The sequence below is a fragment of the Daphnia pulicaria genome, chromosome 4 (assembly GCF_021234035.1).
Source record: "Daphnia pulicaria isolate SC F1-1A chromosome 4, SC_F0-13Bv2, whole genome shotgun sequence".
NCBI classification, from domain to species: Eukaryota; Metazoa; Arthropoda; class Branchiopoda; order Diplostraca; family Daphniidae; genus Daphnia; species Daphnia pulicaria.
This window is the reverse complement of record NC_060916.1, coordinates 12,320,651-12,335,616: the sequence shown is the minus strand read 5'-3', so window position 1 is coordinate 12,335,616 and position 14,966 is coordinate 12,320,651. Positions and strand designations below refer to the sequence as shown.

Here is a 14,966-nt window from a genome sequence, read left to right as displayed (position 1 = left end):
TCAGCAAAAGAGAAAAACAAATGCACTGGGGAGAATTCAAGTTTAAAGTTACTGTTAATTTTCTTACTTAATAAACGAGAAGGTGTACAAATTAAGAAGAATTCGACCGACATCGGTAGTTTCTCCAAACGGGATGCTGTTTATCTAAATTTAAAACAAAATTGGGTTACGATTTACAAATAAATATTGACAGAATCAACAAGGAAGAAAAAGTTGAAAATGAGACAGTGGATAAGCCCTAATTGTGAATAAACAGGATAATTTAAGGTTTCCATGTAATATTTGTGCAAGTCATGCATCATTAACAAATCTAGCATTAAAGTAACGAAAATCCTTACCCAATCCCAAAGTGATGATGCTGAGATTGAAGCTGATGACCGGCCAATACCAGCAAAAGAAAAACTTCATATCTTGTGGTTACGATGGCTGGCTCAGGCCTCAAATCTGCACACAGGAAAATGTTACATAGTGCAAACAAAATGCCATCAACAGGGAGCATAATACATGATAAATTCAAGTCAGGAACTAAAATGTCACCAATTTGTAACAAGTTTAACTCTTCTATTTAAGCTCCCAAAATCATTCTATTTGAATTCTTAGCTCTATTTACCTGCTATGAAAGGATGGAGTGTGTGTTAAGCGATTCTATCAAGAGACGCCGGCAGAGTACAGTTGACACGCCGACCAGGCTTTCGTTGCGAGCCCGAAGGGCGAAGCTAATAATCGTATACGCAGAAAAAAAAAACCCATGTCACTTTGTCTGTCTGTCTGTCTGCCTGTCTGTCTGTGTGTATGTAACGCTCCATAGCTCGTGTGTTTCATGACAGATTTCGGACTTTTTGGTCTTAAAAATTAGACAAAAAATATGCGGTGCGACCAGAACAAAAATAATTTCATTTACTTGATTAGTTCTCCTGTAATTCATGAAAAACTGTTAAAATAATTGACTAGTGACATCTTGCGGTTGCGACTACAACTTTTTCACTTAATGACTTGTGACATCTTGCGGTGGCGACTACAACTTTTTCACCTTAGGTTTAAATTCCACTTTCCATTTTTAACGTGCTTGTCATTTACTTAACGTGTTAAGTCTAAAATAACGTGTTAAGTTTAAAATTAATTCTTTCTTGTCGAATATTTTTTATTGAAATATATTCGTTATGGATGGTTAAACATGATTAAAAACCACCAGATGTCCATAGCATCGCCGTGATGACGCAATCTTTGATAACCCAACCATGACGCAATAACCAGATTTGTATTTAAGTTTTGCAGTTATTAAACTTAAAGATGGTTATTTTTAAATTCAATTAATTAACTTTATGTGTAAAAATGTGAAAATATGAGTTGAGCAAACTAAACGTAAATAACTTGCAACGATATTGGACTGTAACAGAAAAATCCCGTTTTAAAACCAAAAAGTCTGTGAAGAAAAGTGTGAATTGTGAATAATTCCGACTTAACAATAGGCCCTGAATTTGTCATTTAAGACAGTTTTCAACTGGCTTACGACTATCCCTTCGCGGCGAGCTGATAAGCTTGCTTTTCTATCTTATTTGTATATGATGTGCTATTTTCCTTGCACCCACGACCACGAGTACGTTTCCGTCAAAATAAACGTCCTGTTTCATTAATCATTATGCATTTTAAAACATTGGCTTTTTCGAAACTTGCAACAAACAAAAGCAGACGACACTAATATTTTAATTGGCTATGCTAATAAGGTTGAATCAAAACAATTAAGAATGCCACCTTGCGATGAATCAGTGAACGTTATCATTATCACAACCGGATTGAAATGCAAATGTAGCACAGCAAATTCCTTTTTTTCAAAATTATTTGGTGGCCCTTAAAAGGGCCGTTTGTTTAAAAGACGAGAGGGAAGAGAAATTTAAGCCTTGGCAGGTTTGTCGGTCTTCTTGGGCAAGAGAACGGCCTGGATGTTGGGCAAAACACCACCCTGAGCGATGGTAACACCGGAGAGAAGTTTGTTCAACTCTTCGTCGTTGCGGATGGCCAATTGCAAGTGACGAGGGATGATACGAGTTTTCTTGTTGTCACGGGCGGCGTTACCGGCCAACTCGAGGACCTCAGCGGCCAAGTACTCCATGACGGCAGCCAAGTAGACGGGGGCGCCGGCACCGACGCGTTCAGCGTACGATCCCTTGCGGAGCATTCGGTGGATACGACCGACGGGGAATTGAAGTCCGGCCCTGCTGGAACGGGTCTTTGACTTTCCCTTGACTTTGCCTCCTTTGCCACGGCCAGACATGTTAAGATTGAGAGTAAGTTAACGCGGTTCCTCAAATTAAGGAACAACTGATATAAACAATATGAAAAATCAGGTTTATATAGTCGCTTGATGTCGGATTCAGAATAAAATTTTGGTAGCCAACCAGAAAATTTTTACTTGCCCCGCCTTTCCTTCTGCTCTCCCTGATTGTGTTAGTAGATCCGCCCCCGAGTGAACATCTGCTGTTACACGTAAGTCTCTGGAGACGCGAGTTTTGGCTACCATCAGGTAGTGAGGTTGAGCCAGCTTCAATATAAAAAGGAAATTTGAAGTGAAAGTCGTTACTTTCCTTCTCAGATTTACTCAAGTCCTAGAATGCCCCCTAAAGTAAGCGGAAAAGCTGCGAAGAAGGCCGGCAAGGCTCAGAAGAACATTGCCAAAGGAGACAAGAAGAAGAAGCGCAAGAGGAAGGAGAGCTACGCCATTTACATCTACAAAGTATTGAAGCAGGTCCACCCAGACACTGGCATCTCCTCCAAAGCCATGATCATCATGAACAGCTTCGTCAACGACATTTTCGAGCGTATCGCTGGAGAGTCGTCCCGTCTTGCCCACTACAACAAGCGTTCGACCATCACTAGCCGGGAAATCCAGACGGCCGTCCGTCTGCTCTTGCCCGGTGAGTTGGCCAAGCACGCCGTGTCTGAAGGCACCAAGGCAGTGACCAAGTACACCAGCACCAAGTAAATTGTCTCCGGTCTTCTCTTTCAACCCAAACGGCCCTTTTCAGGGCCACCAAACGTTTATAGAAAAGAAAAATACTTCACTGCCACACAGCTTCTTACTCAAGTGATAAGTTCTACTTTACGGTAGACAAATGCAAGCGCATGATCAGGAAATAAATTTATAAGGAAAGTATAAAAATAATCTCAGACTTTTACTTACTACACCGACAAGTACTATTTCATATTTTGATCGTATGATTGAATTTAATTAATATCTTAAGTCTGACATTGATGGTACGGCGTGGTGCTGAATGAATATGGTGGATTTGATCTAGGTTGTTCAAAAAGTCCATGCCAAGAAAAACTTCATATCCATTCATTATCCAGACCCGAGGATTCTATCAGCATTTCCATTTTGCTATAATTTTTCTGCATTATCATCCTAATGGCATTAATAGTTTTAGTATCAGTTATCAAATGACGGAACTAAAAATAAATTCAACAATTAAATCATGAAAGGAACAATAGCTTTTTTATCAGCATGATTTACTGTAAAAGATAATTCTATCGTACGGGTACTTTCGTACGACATATATATAACATATTCAAATGTAACAAAGACAAACGTAGTTAAATCGAGACCTTTCTTTAAAAAGATGGTGGCCCTGAAAAGGGCCGATAAAATTGAGATCGAGGATTCGAGGTTTGAATATTAAAATCAATGTTTAACCGCCGAAACCGTACAGAGTGCGGCCCTGGCGTTTCAGCGCGTAGACGACGTCCATGGCCGTCACCGTCTTCCTCTTGGCGTGTTCAGTGTAGGTGACGGCGTCACGAATCACGTTCTCAAGGAACACCTTCAACACACCGCGGGTCTCCTCGTAGATGAGACCAGAGATTCGCTTGACACCACCACGGCGGGCAAGACGACGGATGGCCGGCTTGGTGATTCCCTGGATGTTGTCACGCAAAACTTTGCGATGACGTTTGGCGCCTCCCTTGCCGAGTCCTTTTCCTCCTTTGCCGCGACCAGTCATTTTCAAATGAGTTTCAGAGAATTGAGAAAATTACTGAATAAGTGTACTGTGTAAAAGTACAAAGTTTATATACCCTCCAGACCCCTGGAAAGGAACGCCCATTGGTTGAACCCTCCCCCCACGCCATCACACCAACAAAGAGAATTTCCGTTATCAATTTTCTTTCCCTCCCATTTTTTGAACTAACCAATCCCTAGCCAAAGAACTCACTTAGTTCCTCAACGTCCGTCGACTCCCTACATATACCAACCGCTTTTCTGCATACATTATCCCAAAATTTCAGTCGTTCGTCATGGCTCGTACTAAGCAGACCGCTCGTAAATCCACCGGTGGCAAGGCGCCCCGCAAACAGTTGGCCACCAAAGCCGCTCGCAAGAGTGCGCCGGCCACTGGAGGAGTCAAGAAACCCCATCGTTATCGTCCCGGCACCGTCGCCCTTCGTGAGATCCGTCGCTACCAAAAGTCGACCGAGCTTCTCATCCGCAAGTTGCCATTCCAGCGCTTGGTCAGAGAAATCGCCCAGGATTTCAAGACCGACTTGCGTTTCCAGAGCTCGGCCGTCATGGCCCTGCAGGAGGCCAGCGAGGCTTACTTGGTGGGTCTTTTCGAAGACACCAACTTGTGCGCTATCCACGCCAAGCGAGTCACCATCATGCCTAAAGACATCCAACTCGCTCGCCGTATTCGTGGTGAACGTGCTTAAGCGATTTTTTCCCTTTTGACTTACCAATCGGCCCTTTTCAGGGCCACCAACATTTCATTGAAAAGAAATTTACAGACCGATAGTTGCCATCAATTCGTAGATAGAGATTTAAAGTTAAAAAAGCCCCGCAATATCTGAATAATCATCTACATTTGTAACATGTTGGCTTTCATTCTAACAAGATACTTTACAGTTATATTCGTAGTACTTTCTACAATCCACTTACCTTTGCTCACAGTTTATCCATCAGTTCTTTAATCCAAACAGCTGGGCAAACTAGTAGCATACAAACACAAGAAATACCATTGTCACTTTGAGCCCACTTTTCAGAGTAATCACTACGCTGCTACAAAGTGAAAATCATTGGTACTACGGGAAAATAAATATTTCAGTTCGAAGTATCTTCTGTTGACAATAATCTAAATAGATAAGAAGAAAGTCTAGAATTCAAAAGATTTAAAACAACCAGGCACGTAGACACCAGATGCATTGCTTTAATATTGAACTAGATATTGTTTTTATTATGTTACAACTAATTATAGAGAATTTAACTAAATTTCGTTTTTCAAGACAAACATTTTCGACAATTGTTAGCTCTTTCCTAAAATGATTTAAATCATCATAATTTCGAATGTCAAAATTCTCCCTCTTCAAAGACACAAAAGAAAACGTCATTTTGCCAGGCAATAAACTAAAAGTTGTGGTAAGCAATTTCGTTATCGTCAGTAACGACAAGAGGTAAAAATGTCATTTATCAAACGAAAAGTAAAAGGCGACAGAGATAAACTCAACACGAGAAAGAGCCGGAGCTATATTGTTCTGTAATTAACAGAGAGCCAGATTGAGCGAAGTGTCTTCGACGAATAGCCTGCCGCTGGGCCAGACGGCCTGATAGTGATGCCACCACCATCGGTCCATTTCGTTGACAGCATAAGAAGCAGTAGAAAAATTGTAATTTATTTAAATGAACATGGAAAGATCGGATCAAATAAAGACCTCTAATCAAGTAAAACTCGTAGTCCGGTACGCGTTCACGGCCTTATAAAGTTCTATTAGCCACTAGTTGAGCAAACTGTTTAAAAACCTTCCGTGCCTCTCACATTGTCCTTCCCCTAGGGTCGACTGCGTCACTCCTATTTTATAGTGTTCTTACCAAAATACCTCATTTAATTTATGGAGAGAGAGAGGTGAGTGTTTTCTGTGATCGATCTGTTTGATATAAGATATGATACATCGCAAGATGCCGCAAGCTTATATTTGCATTTCCCCGGCAGCCAATAATTTGAGTTGGCGTTGTCAAAGATTGAATCTATAATTGTCTTAATTTTATGCAGTTACGATTTGCAAAGGTTATTTTTTCTCTTGAATGCAATAGTTTTCTACAATAAAAAAGCCCCTAAAAATTATGTCCAATACTTATTGATAAACCAAGCCTATAGCTACAAACTGTGGAATTCATTTTCTACATTAGGCGAAGAAATTTGAGTTAGCTACAATTAGCCTACTAAAGATTTGGTTCTATAGAATCTTTAACTATAGTTAAAGAGAAGGATTCATGGAATCCATTGATTCCGGCTTTTTCCTCGGTTTGTAGACATTTAGACAAGCCGAAACAAAACTGCTTTTACGGATGGACGAATAAGAAGTATAAAAGGAGGTACTTCGTCGACAGACAAACCAGAACTCAGCCAGCAAGCAAAATGTTCACTTCTTTGCTCTTCTGCAGTTGTTTGGTCGCCTTTTTGTCCGCCGGCTTGGTCAGCACCAAAGGCCAGGTGGACTACACAACTTATGGCAATCTACTGGCGCTACTTTCCGGTAATACGGAGTTGGCATCACCCGATAGGGTACCGTATCTGCGAAGACTTCCCCAGCATCAAGGTAAAGACGGTAACTATTACAGATTCTTACAGATCTTATCTTTATCTATCAAGCCACAATTACTAAAATTCTTGACAATATTTTCTTTAAAATCGAAACCAATAAAAAATCTTCTTCCCGCTTTGCGTAATAGTTGCATCACGGCCTTATTATGCATATCCAGTCATCGGCTACAAGTCGTATTATCCAATCCATTTCCGGAAATCATACGCTGATATATATCGTCCACAAATGTTTACCGGATGTTTAAGCGATCAGATGAATCAGATGAGCTTCCGAATCCGTTTGGATTATTCCCTCGTTTCTTTTTGATGCAGTTAAATTCGTTTATTGAGAGAGCAGTAAATGGTAATTAAAATACGTTTTCCTTGGTCAAAAGAAAATAACTCTCTTATTCTCGCTTTGTATAGACATTGCATACTTGTTGAGAGGTACCCCTGGTCCACCAGGCTATGAAGGTGCTCAGGGACCAGTCGGTCCACCTGGACCAACTGGGCCTGCTGGATCCACAGGGCCAACTGGGCCTGCTGGACCTGCTGGACCTGCTGGACCAACTGGACGTTAAGCACGAACGCTTTCTTAATATGTTTTCAACTAAAAAATTCTAAATATGGTAATAACTAATAAAGGCATCCGAAATGAGTTCGTGGTATTCACATGTTATACTGTTGATAGGCGATGGGTTCTACATCTACATCTATTTGAAATTGCGTGTTCTCTTAATATAAAATAATAAACTGCATCTGTCTAATAGGTTATAATGTAAGTTATTTATCACTTTACCGTAGAACTTCCAAAATATCTTTTTATTAATTACTATCATACATTTTACTACTACGAATTAAACAAATCAACCTTTTATGTGTACTCTGGCGAATTACAACTGGTATGACTAGACAGCTTATCCAATATTGACACGCGTTATTAAAAAGCTATAGCAAATTTGTTCAACGAAATATCGAGTAATATCGAAAGTTAACGTTGCAACAGAGCATCTGTAATTCATAGGTTGCTTTCATGTATACAAGTACAACAAACGGCTTCAAGGTAGTCTCACGCAACATTTACGAACGGAGCAAAAAGTTTAAAGGGAGATGCTTCGTCGACAGACAAACCAGAATTCAACCGGGAAGCAAAATGTTCACTCTTTTGCTCTTCTGCAGTTATTCGTCGCCTTTTTGTCCACCGGTTCGCTTAGCACCAGCAGTCAGATAGACTCCACAGCGTATGCTAATCTAATACTGGCTCTACTTACCGGTAATACGGAGTTGGCAACACGTCGTACTATCCAACGTATCACATGCAGCAATCAATGGGCCCAAACATGTATGATCGGGGAATGATTCAAGCCGCAGATGAATTAGCTGGAGCTGCTGGTAACCCCGGTCCTGATGGGAGTATACCGGTCAGATGTTACTGCGGGAGGTGATGGAGCACCAGGTCCTGGATGGTCCACAATGGTCCTCCGGGACCTCCCGGATATACATGTTAAATGGACAATACATGGTTAATTCTATACAATAGTCGAGCTTCTTATCTCCCTTCCCCCCCCCCCCCCCCCAGCTCCCTTTGGAGGTAAGTTTAACTACGCGTGTATTACGGAACATGGTTTCTATGGAAATCAGTAGATAATGTTTCCCAAGAAAGTATAATTATGTTCCAAAGGCTTTATCGGCTTTATAAGGAAACTAGTAAAGCGTCATTGAGTCTTGCCCTACCGCGAAGCTAATAGAACTCAACAAAAAGTAATCAAAATTATGGGGAGGGAACCTGCTAAACTGAGTCTTTTCACTGATGGCTATTCCATCCACGACTTTTCTACCTTAAGCAAACAACTTGTTAACTCCTTTGTTAACGCTTGAAAGCGTTACCAAATTATACAATCATGCATACATCAAGACGCCGGTCGTAATGAGCGGTTTTGTTGCTTTTACTAGAATCTAAAATGGTGTGAAATAACATATCAATCAACACGGTGCTCATTATAATACGGCTTATTTGCATTTCGAGTTGTACAGAGCTCAAAAGAATAACAAGCGTATATTATAATACGTCCGAAAAGACGTATAGTGGGGTGTGCCAAACAGCAATTAAAATTTTCAGTTTCTCCACGCGCTGCTTATTTACTTTCAAGCCGACAACACCTTGTTCATCGTGTTTAAAAAAAAAAAAAAAAATGTATGCATCGTAAAACGCCGTAAGGGAGGCTTTTTCGATTGAAGATGTGTGAGATAACGGAACGAACAATTAACACTATGCTCAACAAATAATTATCTCTTCTCTTCTTGTCTGCAAATTTCGATTTGTAGAAAGCTTAGAGGAATAACAGGTAAAAAGTCTGTAGGACGTACAGTAGAGTATGCCATGGAAAACAATTGAAATTATGCCAAAATAAACTGTAGCAGCACTGCGAACGCCTCATATTTGGAGAAATAAAAATGAAAACAAAAAATTAGTGCCCAGCCACGCCCACCTGTGTCAATTTTGATATTAAAATCTCGCAATTCTTTAATTATGAGGTTCGTGCTCACAGCGTTAGTTTTTTTCAAATTATACGTGCGACCCAGCTGTTTAAAAAATTCTAATTTACATTTCGATATTCCAATCCTAAGATGACTGATCCGAGGTTATAAGGTTTCTTTTGAGAATAAATTGAATGAATCTAAAACGCGATAGTAGAGTCAACTTTTTAAAATTACCTTAAGGGATGAGTGACGATTCGGCAGAGTCCACTTTATCATTCAAATTTCCTGACATCAAGACGTCGCCAAAGGCGAGGAACAGACAGCTGGCGCCTGGCGCCAACTTCATTGACCGTAAAAACCGGAATTCTTCGCCTTCCTCTTTCCAGATCTGTTGAAAAGTAACAAGTTTAACAACAACAAAATGCTCATTAGCAATTGATCAATTGTTCTGAAAAGAAATAAAACTTTATTTTACCTGATACTATTTTTGGAATGCAGTCGATGCATCTTCTCTTCTGGTTCTTTATTCCTCTCATCTTTAGCATGCCCACATTCTTTTGCTTTTCACTTTTAAGTTTCGTTGAAGTCCAATGTTACCAAGTGAGCCGTATTCGAGACGAAGAGGAAGCAACTGGACGGATGCAAGCAAACAGGATGAGAAAGTGTTGGAATATCATTGACCCAATGAAGACACAAAACAAAATGCTTTCGTGGCATTCACTCCTTTTTCAGCATGGCCTGCAAATCCAATGCAGCAGAAACCATCCGTGTCTCACTTCTAGCTCTTCCAGGAACCCTGGGTTGTTCCAAATATTTTTTGGCTTAATTGGTTTGATCACATTTAGAGGGACGGGACGGGACATAAGTGACACAGCTGCTACGGGCAAAAAGAAAATCGCGTGGACGGATTGGTTTGTCAAATATTCACTACGATCAAACAATTCCATGGTGAAACTTCTATCTCAGCCTCATAGTCTGTGCTGTGGCGAATAGCCTAAATCACGCTTGGGCGCCCGAAGCCGTGAAATGACCGAAAATCCGAAATGACGTGAATTTTTATTTTGACTATTGCAGACGAACTTTCTTGAGATTTTTAAAGCGATGCTGCCAAATTATGGAACTCGGTGTCACTCTGGAAATTCTTTCGAGCCCTTTTTATCATTTATGATATGATAGCATCGATATGCACCTTTTGATTTGCAATTGATTCAATTCAAATTTATTGCCAAAACACTATTCCAAACTTTTCTATTTGGCTATATAGCGTGTGAACTGACCACGATTATTTTAATTTAATTTAATTGTTATTTAAGGGTAAGGCTCTAGGCTAGCTACATCGGGGCTACATCCTTAATCCTTATAGCCTTCAAAGGGTCAATAGTCACATATTTGTAATAAATCTATTAGCCACATAAGTTAAGCTAATATTTGTACAGCCTTTCGTGCTTCTCACACTTGCCCTCCCCGTAGGATCTTTCTTATTTAAATTATGGGAAGGGAGAGTGAATTGACTGAGTTCATTCTCCAATCGATCTGTTTGATAAGATATGATACATCGCAAGACGCCGGAAGGAACTGCTTTGAATTTTCCTAGAAGTCAATTTTAGTTGCCTTGATTGAGAACAAGTTGAAGGGAGAAATGATTCAATCTTTATTTGATTCCCTTCTTTATCCTAGGGTTATAATAGGCAAACCGGTTCAAAACTGCATTCACGAATGAACGATGAAGTATAAAAGGTGTATTTCTTCCAAAGCGCAACCCAGAACTCAACCGGCAAGAAAAATGTCCACCACTTTGCTGCTCTGCAGTTGCCTCGTCGCCTTTTTGTCCATCGGCTCGGTCAGCACCAACAGCCAGGTGGACTACATAGATTATGCCAATCTACTGGCGCTACTTACCGGTTATACGGAGTTGACATCACCTGCTAGGGTACCATTTTTGCGGAGGCTTTCTCAACAAGGTAAACGTTAATATGTTATTTGTTACAAGTCCACAAATATTATTTGAACAAGCAGATAATCCTTAATGAAAATAGCCGCTAAATTCAAAACATAAAAACATTAAATACATTTTCTTCTGGCTTATTTAAGTAGCTACATCACAGCCTTATTTTAGATGCCCAGCTATTTGCTACAAATCGTATTACCCTCTGTATCCTCCACAACCATACGCTGAAATAAATCGCCCACCAATGTTTGAACGGAGGTTTCAGAATACAGATGAACCACAACTTCCGTATCGGTCGGGATCAAACCCTCGTTTACTTGGATGGTTAAATTTGTTGACAAATTCACTGAGAGGACCACCCGGTAATTAAAACATGTTTCATTTAGTGGAATGTGATGGAAGTACATTTTTTAAACATTTTAATCGCTTTGTAATATTTGACAGGTCTTGATGGTGTTCCTGGAATTCCTGGTCCTCCTGGTGCTCCTGGTGCTCCTGGTACTCCTGGTACTCCTGGTACTCCTGGTGGTCCTTAATTTCATTTTATGATTCGTTTCTCACTGGTCCTCCGGATTATGGCTTTTCCACTGATTCTCCAGACGCTTCTTCTACTCCTTCCACTCTCCCATTCCTTCCAGTAATCCAGTAAGAAAATATATAAGTAACCTGAAACGATGACAAATAAAACTTCTTATATAGCCAACACTGCTATTGAAAATAGCTAGAATCATAACCTGAGTTAATACATGGAAAACGCTTCAAAATTCCAAAACTGAAAGAGAACATTGCGAGCTCAATGAACACTTAAGGCTATGGCGTGACAAGTGGGGTGGAAAGCGACCGCCATGACGGGATCAATTGTAGACGTGGCCAAGGTTGTAACGGCTACAAGATCACCCCGCTCCAAATCAAACCAGTGAACAGAACCATCCTCACTGCCGGATATCACGTAACCACCGCACGGACTGATGCTACTTGCCAGTCTCAGCCTGCCAACAACATTTCCATTTCAAATATTGAATATCAGTTTAAATTATAATGCTTTTCGCCAGAGCTAGACTATGCCTGTATGCTATTAGCCTATTAGACTATACCTTGGGTTATAGATGCCACTGTACGAAATCAATTTAAGACCCGACTTTGGCTCGAGCAAACACATCTCACTTCCTCTGTAGTGGACTAGTAATCTGCCTCCAGAAGGATGAAAGCAGAGGCAGTTGATGGGAGTTTCATTGCGATATTCTTCACTAGATTCGTTGAGGATCCTGTTGATTGAAGAGGAAAGAAAAGTCTAATAATTATCACGTAATATTACAATAAAAAATAAGAAATACTTTTCAAAATGTAAGCCAGAAATGGTCGAGTTCCAGACACAAATGGAACCTTTCGCATCTGCGCTAAATAATCTTCCATGGGAGTCCCAGCAGAGGCTGTTGATCGGTGCCCTGTGCTGGACATAGGTGCTTATTAGACGAGGTGACGATGAATTCAATTCCCATAACCGTATCAGCTGATCGAAACATCCAGTGACTACACGGTCGTCGGATTCGCCGAAACGGGCGCTGTACACGTAAGCTGGATGAGACAAAACCACGTCATTGGAATCGTTCCAAACTCGAGCAGTGCAGTCCGCACCGCAGGAAAGTAAACGCCAACCCTCTCCGCCTTCATTCTTGTTCCATTCAAGATCATACACATTGCCCTGATGTCCTTTCAGGTGCAAAGAAATAACTGAGTTTTGATACACCATGATATCTCCAGTTTACAAAGCGAATAAGGCTTAAGATGATTCGTCTATCAAGTCCCAGAAAAAGTTAAGCTTGTTTTTCCTAAACGATAGGAATTATTTTACATCCGTGTAATAACTGTATCGGTCAATGCCCACCGATGTCCGGCAACCATCAGCTTGCTGGAATGTATCGCACACAAACACACTATAGCGTGTAAACTTGCGGAATGTGCCGGCCGGCCGACAAAACTGGAATTTTCTCGACTAAAAAAGAAAAACGACGTGGTGCCATTTATGCAAATTTGTTTCATCGTTCATTTTTATTCCTACGTATAAAATTTGACCGCTCTGCAATAATCGGAGCAAGCAGTTAAATGGGTTTTGACCTAAACATATACCAACTACTGGGATTTTTGTACGATAAAAATTGGCCTAAATGGATCGCTCTCATTTTCCGTTTGACTCTTTGAGCGAAGGTTGCGGTCAACAAACTTGACTTGAACTGTCAAAATGCGGAACTGATATAAACGCGCGTAAAAATCTTTTGAAAATTTGTTCGAAACATTTTAATGTCTTGTACGTCAGAAAAGGACTTCCCAATGACTTCATCTTCTTTTACGACATATTGCCTTCACACTAAAGCAGTCAAGCCGACACAGACTGACCCAGATGGCATGATGACCGCCGTCCTCCAACTTATCGTCATAACGATAGGTCGTATAATTAATAACCCGTCCATAAATTTCACCCGACTATTGACAGCGGCGGCCATAGTGTAACACGCCCGCATTGATGGGAAAAGCCATTTTAAGGCCATCGGAGGGGTCGAGTGTTTGATTTCAACGGAGCAGGTCGGCGAGAGAAATAAGGTAAGCGATTGGGAAACAGGTATATAACGATTCTAACCACACCTATAACCGGCCGGAGTATATAAGACATGGGAATCCGGAAAAATGTTCAAGTCTTCGGCAAGACTCTACAGCAGCTTAGAACAAAGTGGAGAGTGAAAAGAGTTATAACTAACAAAAAAATCATGTCGAAATTTTGTCTAATTCTTTTGGTTGTTTGGATGTTGCAAGCCAGCAGAGCTTGTGAGGACGATAACGAAGAAGAGCTATTAGTCAGACAGCAATCAGATGAGTACTTTGCCAAGGCGTACGGATTCACTGCCGATACGTGGAACACTCTGTACAACAAGCCTAGCCCTCGTCTCCCAGGTAAAAGAAAAAGGCAAGCGTGAAATAATAATAATAATACAAATTTTAATCATCTTAAACTAGATTACGCAAATACTTATGAGGGGAGAACGCCATTGAACAAATTGCGACCCAGTAAAAACCCGTTTAAAAACTACTTCAACAGAGGTGAGTCAGACTTAAAAATATGTTCTATGTCGCGATGGAATCAATTTTAACTAATCAATTCAACACCAGATCCAAACGATGAGAAAGAGAACACACTAGAAGGTCGGTTGGGAGGCTTAGGTGCCAGTCTAGTCAACACCGGCCTCTTCAACAACAGATTCACTCCCGCAAATACGTGGAGGCCTTTAGTTACCCTCGCCAAGTTAGTACCCATTTCGGTGAATCCGAATTCCAATAATCCACTCGGCACCTTCAATACCTGCACGTCACCCAGTGGGGATGAAGGAATTTGCACTCCCGGGGCCGTTTGTTCTCTATTCGGTGGCCGGCCTGGCAGTTCCTGCAACCAGGGACAAGTCTGTTGCATCAGTAAGCCACTAAAAAAGAATTCAAAAAAGGATTTTAATGAGATATTAAACAAATTCTTTGAATAGACGTGGTTAATTCGTGTGGCGCAATCGTTACCCTGAACAACACCTACTGGCAAACACCGACTACGGCCTTACGCAATCCTTGCTCGCTGACTGTCAGAATGGACCCCAAATTTGTGGAACAATCGTTAAAACCCATTTGTCAAATTCGGTATTTAAGTTAATTTTACCACTGACTGTCGAAAAATGATAATGAGTTTTCCTATTCCATTCAGCTTGGATTTCGTGTCCTTCACCACCTCACAACCAACAGCCGGAACGTGCACTGATACGTTTCAGGTCGGTGGTGTATCTAATACGGTGCCTACCATTTGTGGAGACAACACGGGACAACACAGTATGCAAAATATTAGATCATAATTAAATAAGTTGGTCGGTGTAAAACTTGAAATATTTATGCGCTAGTGTACCTTCATGTTCCTACGTCGTCAAATAACCCAATCGACGTCC

The 14,966-nt window shown here is 40.8% G+C and overlaps 6 protein-coding genes and 2 long non-coding RNA genes across 11 annotated transcripts; 4 read left to right on the top strand and 4 right to left on the bottom strand.

The window, feature by feature from the left end:
* Positions 1–63: 63 nt before the first annotated feature.
* On the bottom strand, positions 64–696 carry LOC124337420. The gene is made up of 3 exons (XR_006917347.1): positions 611–696; positions 339–444; positions 64–144 (listed from the first exon to the last, which is right to left on the bottom strand). It is a non-coding gene; the product is annotated as an uncharacterized LOC124337420 (long non-coding RNA).
* An 863-nt stretch (positions 697–1,559) lies between these two features.
* Positions 1,560–2,332, bottom strand: LOC124337250 (histone H2A). Its single transcript, XM_046791354.1, has one exon. It carries the CDS (start codon positions 2,270–2,272, stop codon positions 1,892–1,894), a length of 381 nt encoding a protein of 126 aa, XP_046647310.1. The 5' UTR covers positions 2,273–2,332; the 3' UTR covers positions 1,560–1,891.
* Positions 2,333–2,608: 276 nt separating this feature from the next.
* On the top strand, positions 2,609–3,055 carry LOC124337280 (histone H2B.3-like). The gene has a single exon (XM_046791386.1). It carries the CDS (start codon positions 2,609–2,611, stop codon positions 2,978–2,980), a length of 372 nt encoding a protein of 123 aa, XP_046647342.1. The 3' UTR covers positions 2,981–3,055.
* A 589-nt stretch (positions 3,056–3,644) lies between these two features.
* Positions 3,645–4,012, bottom strand: LOC124337301 (histone H4). The gene has a single exon (XM_046791407.1). The coding sequence runs from the start codon at positions 3,993–3,995 to the stop codon at positions 3,684–3,686; it is 312 nt and encodes a 103-aa protein (XP_046647363.1). The 5' UTR covers positions 3,996–4,012; the 3' UTR covers positions 3,645–3,683.
* Positions 4,013–4,276: 264 nt separating this feature from the next.
* Positions 4,277–4,698, top strand: LOC124337225 (histone H3). The gene has a single exon (XM_046791329.1). The coding sequence runs from the start codon at positions 4,288–4,290 to the stop codon at positions 4,696–4,698; it is 411 nt and encodes a 136-aa protein (XP_046647285.1). The 5' UTR covers positions 4,277–4,287.
* A 1,695-nt stretch (positions 4,699–6,393) lies between these two features.
* LOC124337393 lies at positions 6,394–7,323 on the top strand. Its single transcript, XR_006917316.1, has 3 exons — positions 6,394–6,579; positions 6,713–6,927; positions 6,990–7,323. It is a non-coding gene; the product is annotated as an uncharacterized LOC124337393 (long non-coding RNA).
* Positions 7,324–10,820: 3,497 nt separating this feature from the next.
* LOC124337194 (collagen alpha-1(VIII) chain-like) lies at positions 10,821–11,528 on the top strand. Of its 2 annotated transcripts, none has more exons than XM_046791295.1 (3): positions 10,821–11,005; positions 11,139–11,354; positions 11,437–11,528. In XM_046791295.1, the coding sequence occupies exons 1-3, from the start codon at positions 10,828–10,830 to the stop codon at positions 11,526–11,528; spliced, it is 486 nt and encodes a 161-aa protein (XP_046647251.1). In that variant the 5' UTR covers positions 10,821–10,827. The 2 variants fall into 2 exon arrangements, with proteins under 2 accessions (XP_046647251.1, XP_046647250.1); XM_046791294.1 differs by having other exon boundaries at positions 11,136–11,354.
* Positions 11,288–13,597, bottom strand: LOC124337140 (jouberin-like). Of its 3 annotated transcripts, XR_006917199.1 has the most exons (4): positions 12,327–13,587; positions 12,087–12,257; positions 11,727–11,981; positions 11,288–11,658 (listed from the first exon to the last, which is right to left on the bottom strand). XR_006917199.1 is itself a non-coding variant. In XM_046791206.1 (3 exons), exons 1-3 carry the CDS (start codon positions 12,740–12,742, stop codon positions 11,601–11,603), a joined length of 645 nt encoding a protein of 214 aa, XP_046647162.1. In that variant the 5' UTR covers positions 12,743–13,597; the 3' UTR covers positions 11,288–11,600. The 3 variants fall into 3 exon arrangements, 2 of the variants coding, with proteins under 2 accessions (XP_046647162.1, XP_046647161.1); XM_046791206.1 differs by lacking the exon at positions 11,727–11,981 and having other exon boundaries at positions 12,327–13,597; XM_046791205.1 differs by having other exon boundaries at positions 11,288–11,981.
* Between the last annotated feature and the right edge of the window lie 1,369 nt (positions 13,598–14,966).

Coding starts and splice junctions, on each gene's coding strand:
- LOC124337250 (XM_046791354.1), bottom strand. CDS start 2,272: ATGTCTGGCCGTGGCAAAGGAGGCAAAGTCAAGGGAAAGTCAAAGACC.
- LOC124337280 (XM_046791386.1), top strand. CDS start 2,609: ATGCCCCCTAAAGTAAGCGGAAAAGCTGCGAAGAAGGCCGGCAAGGCT.
- LOC124337301 (XM_046791407.1), bottom strand. CDS start 3,995: ATGACTGGTCGCGGCAAAGGAGGAAAAGGACTCGGCAAGGGAGGCGCC.
- LOC124337225 (XM_046791329.1), top strand. CDS start 4,288: ATGGCTCGTACTAAGCAGACCGCTCGTAAATCCACCGGTGGCAAGGCG.
- LOC124337194 (XM_046791294.1), top strand. CDS start 10,828: ATGTCCACCACTTTGCTGCTCTGCAGTTGCCTCGTCGCCTTTTTGTCC. Junction 11,006..11,135: donor GCGGAGGCTTTCTCAACAAG/GTAAACGTTAAT, acceptor GGCTTATTTAAG/TAGCTACATCACAGCCTTAT. Junction 11,355..11,436: donor TTCACTGAGAGGACCACCCG/GTAATTAAAACA, acceptor AATATTTGACAG/GTCTTGATGGTGTTCCTGGA.
- LOC124337140 (XM_046791205.1), bottom strand. CDS start 12,742: ATGGTGTATCAAAACTCAGTTATTTCTTTGCACCTGAAAGGACATCAG. Junction 12,258..12,326: donor TCTGGCTTACATTTTGAAAA/GTATTTCTTATT, acceptor TTCAATCAACAG/GATCCTCAACGAATCTAGTG. Junction 11,982..12,086: donor AGTGGCATCTATAACCCAAG/GTATAGTCTAAT, acceptor TGTTGTTGGCAG/GCTGAGACTGGCAAGTAGCA.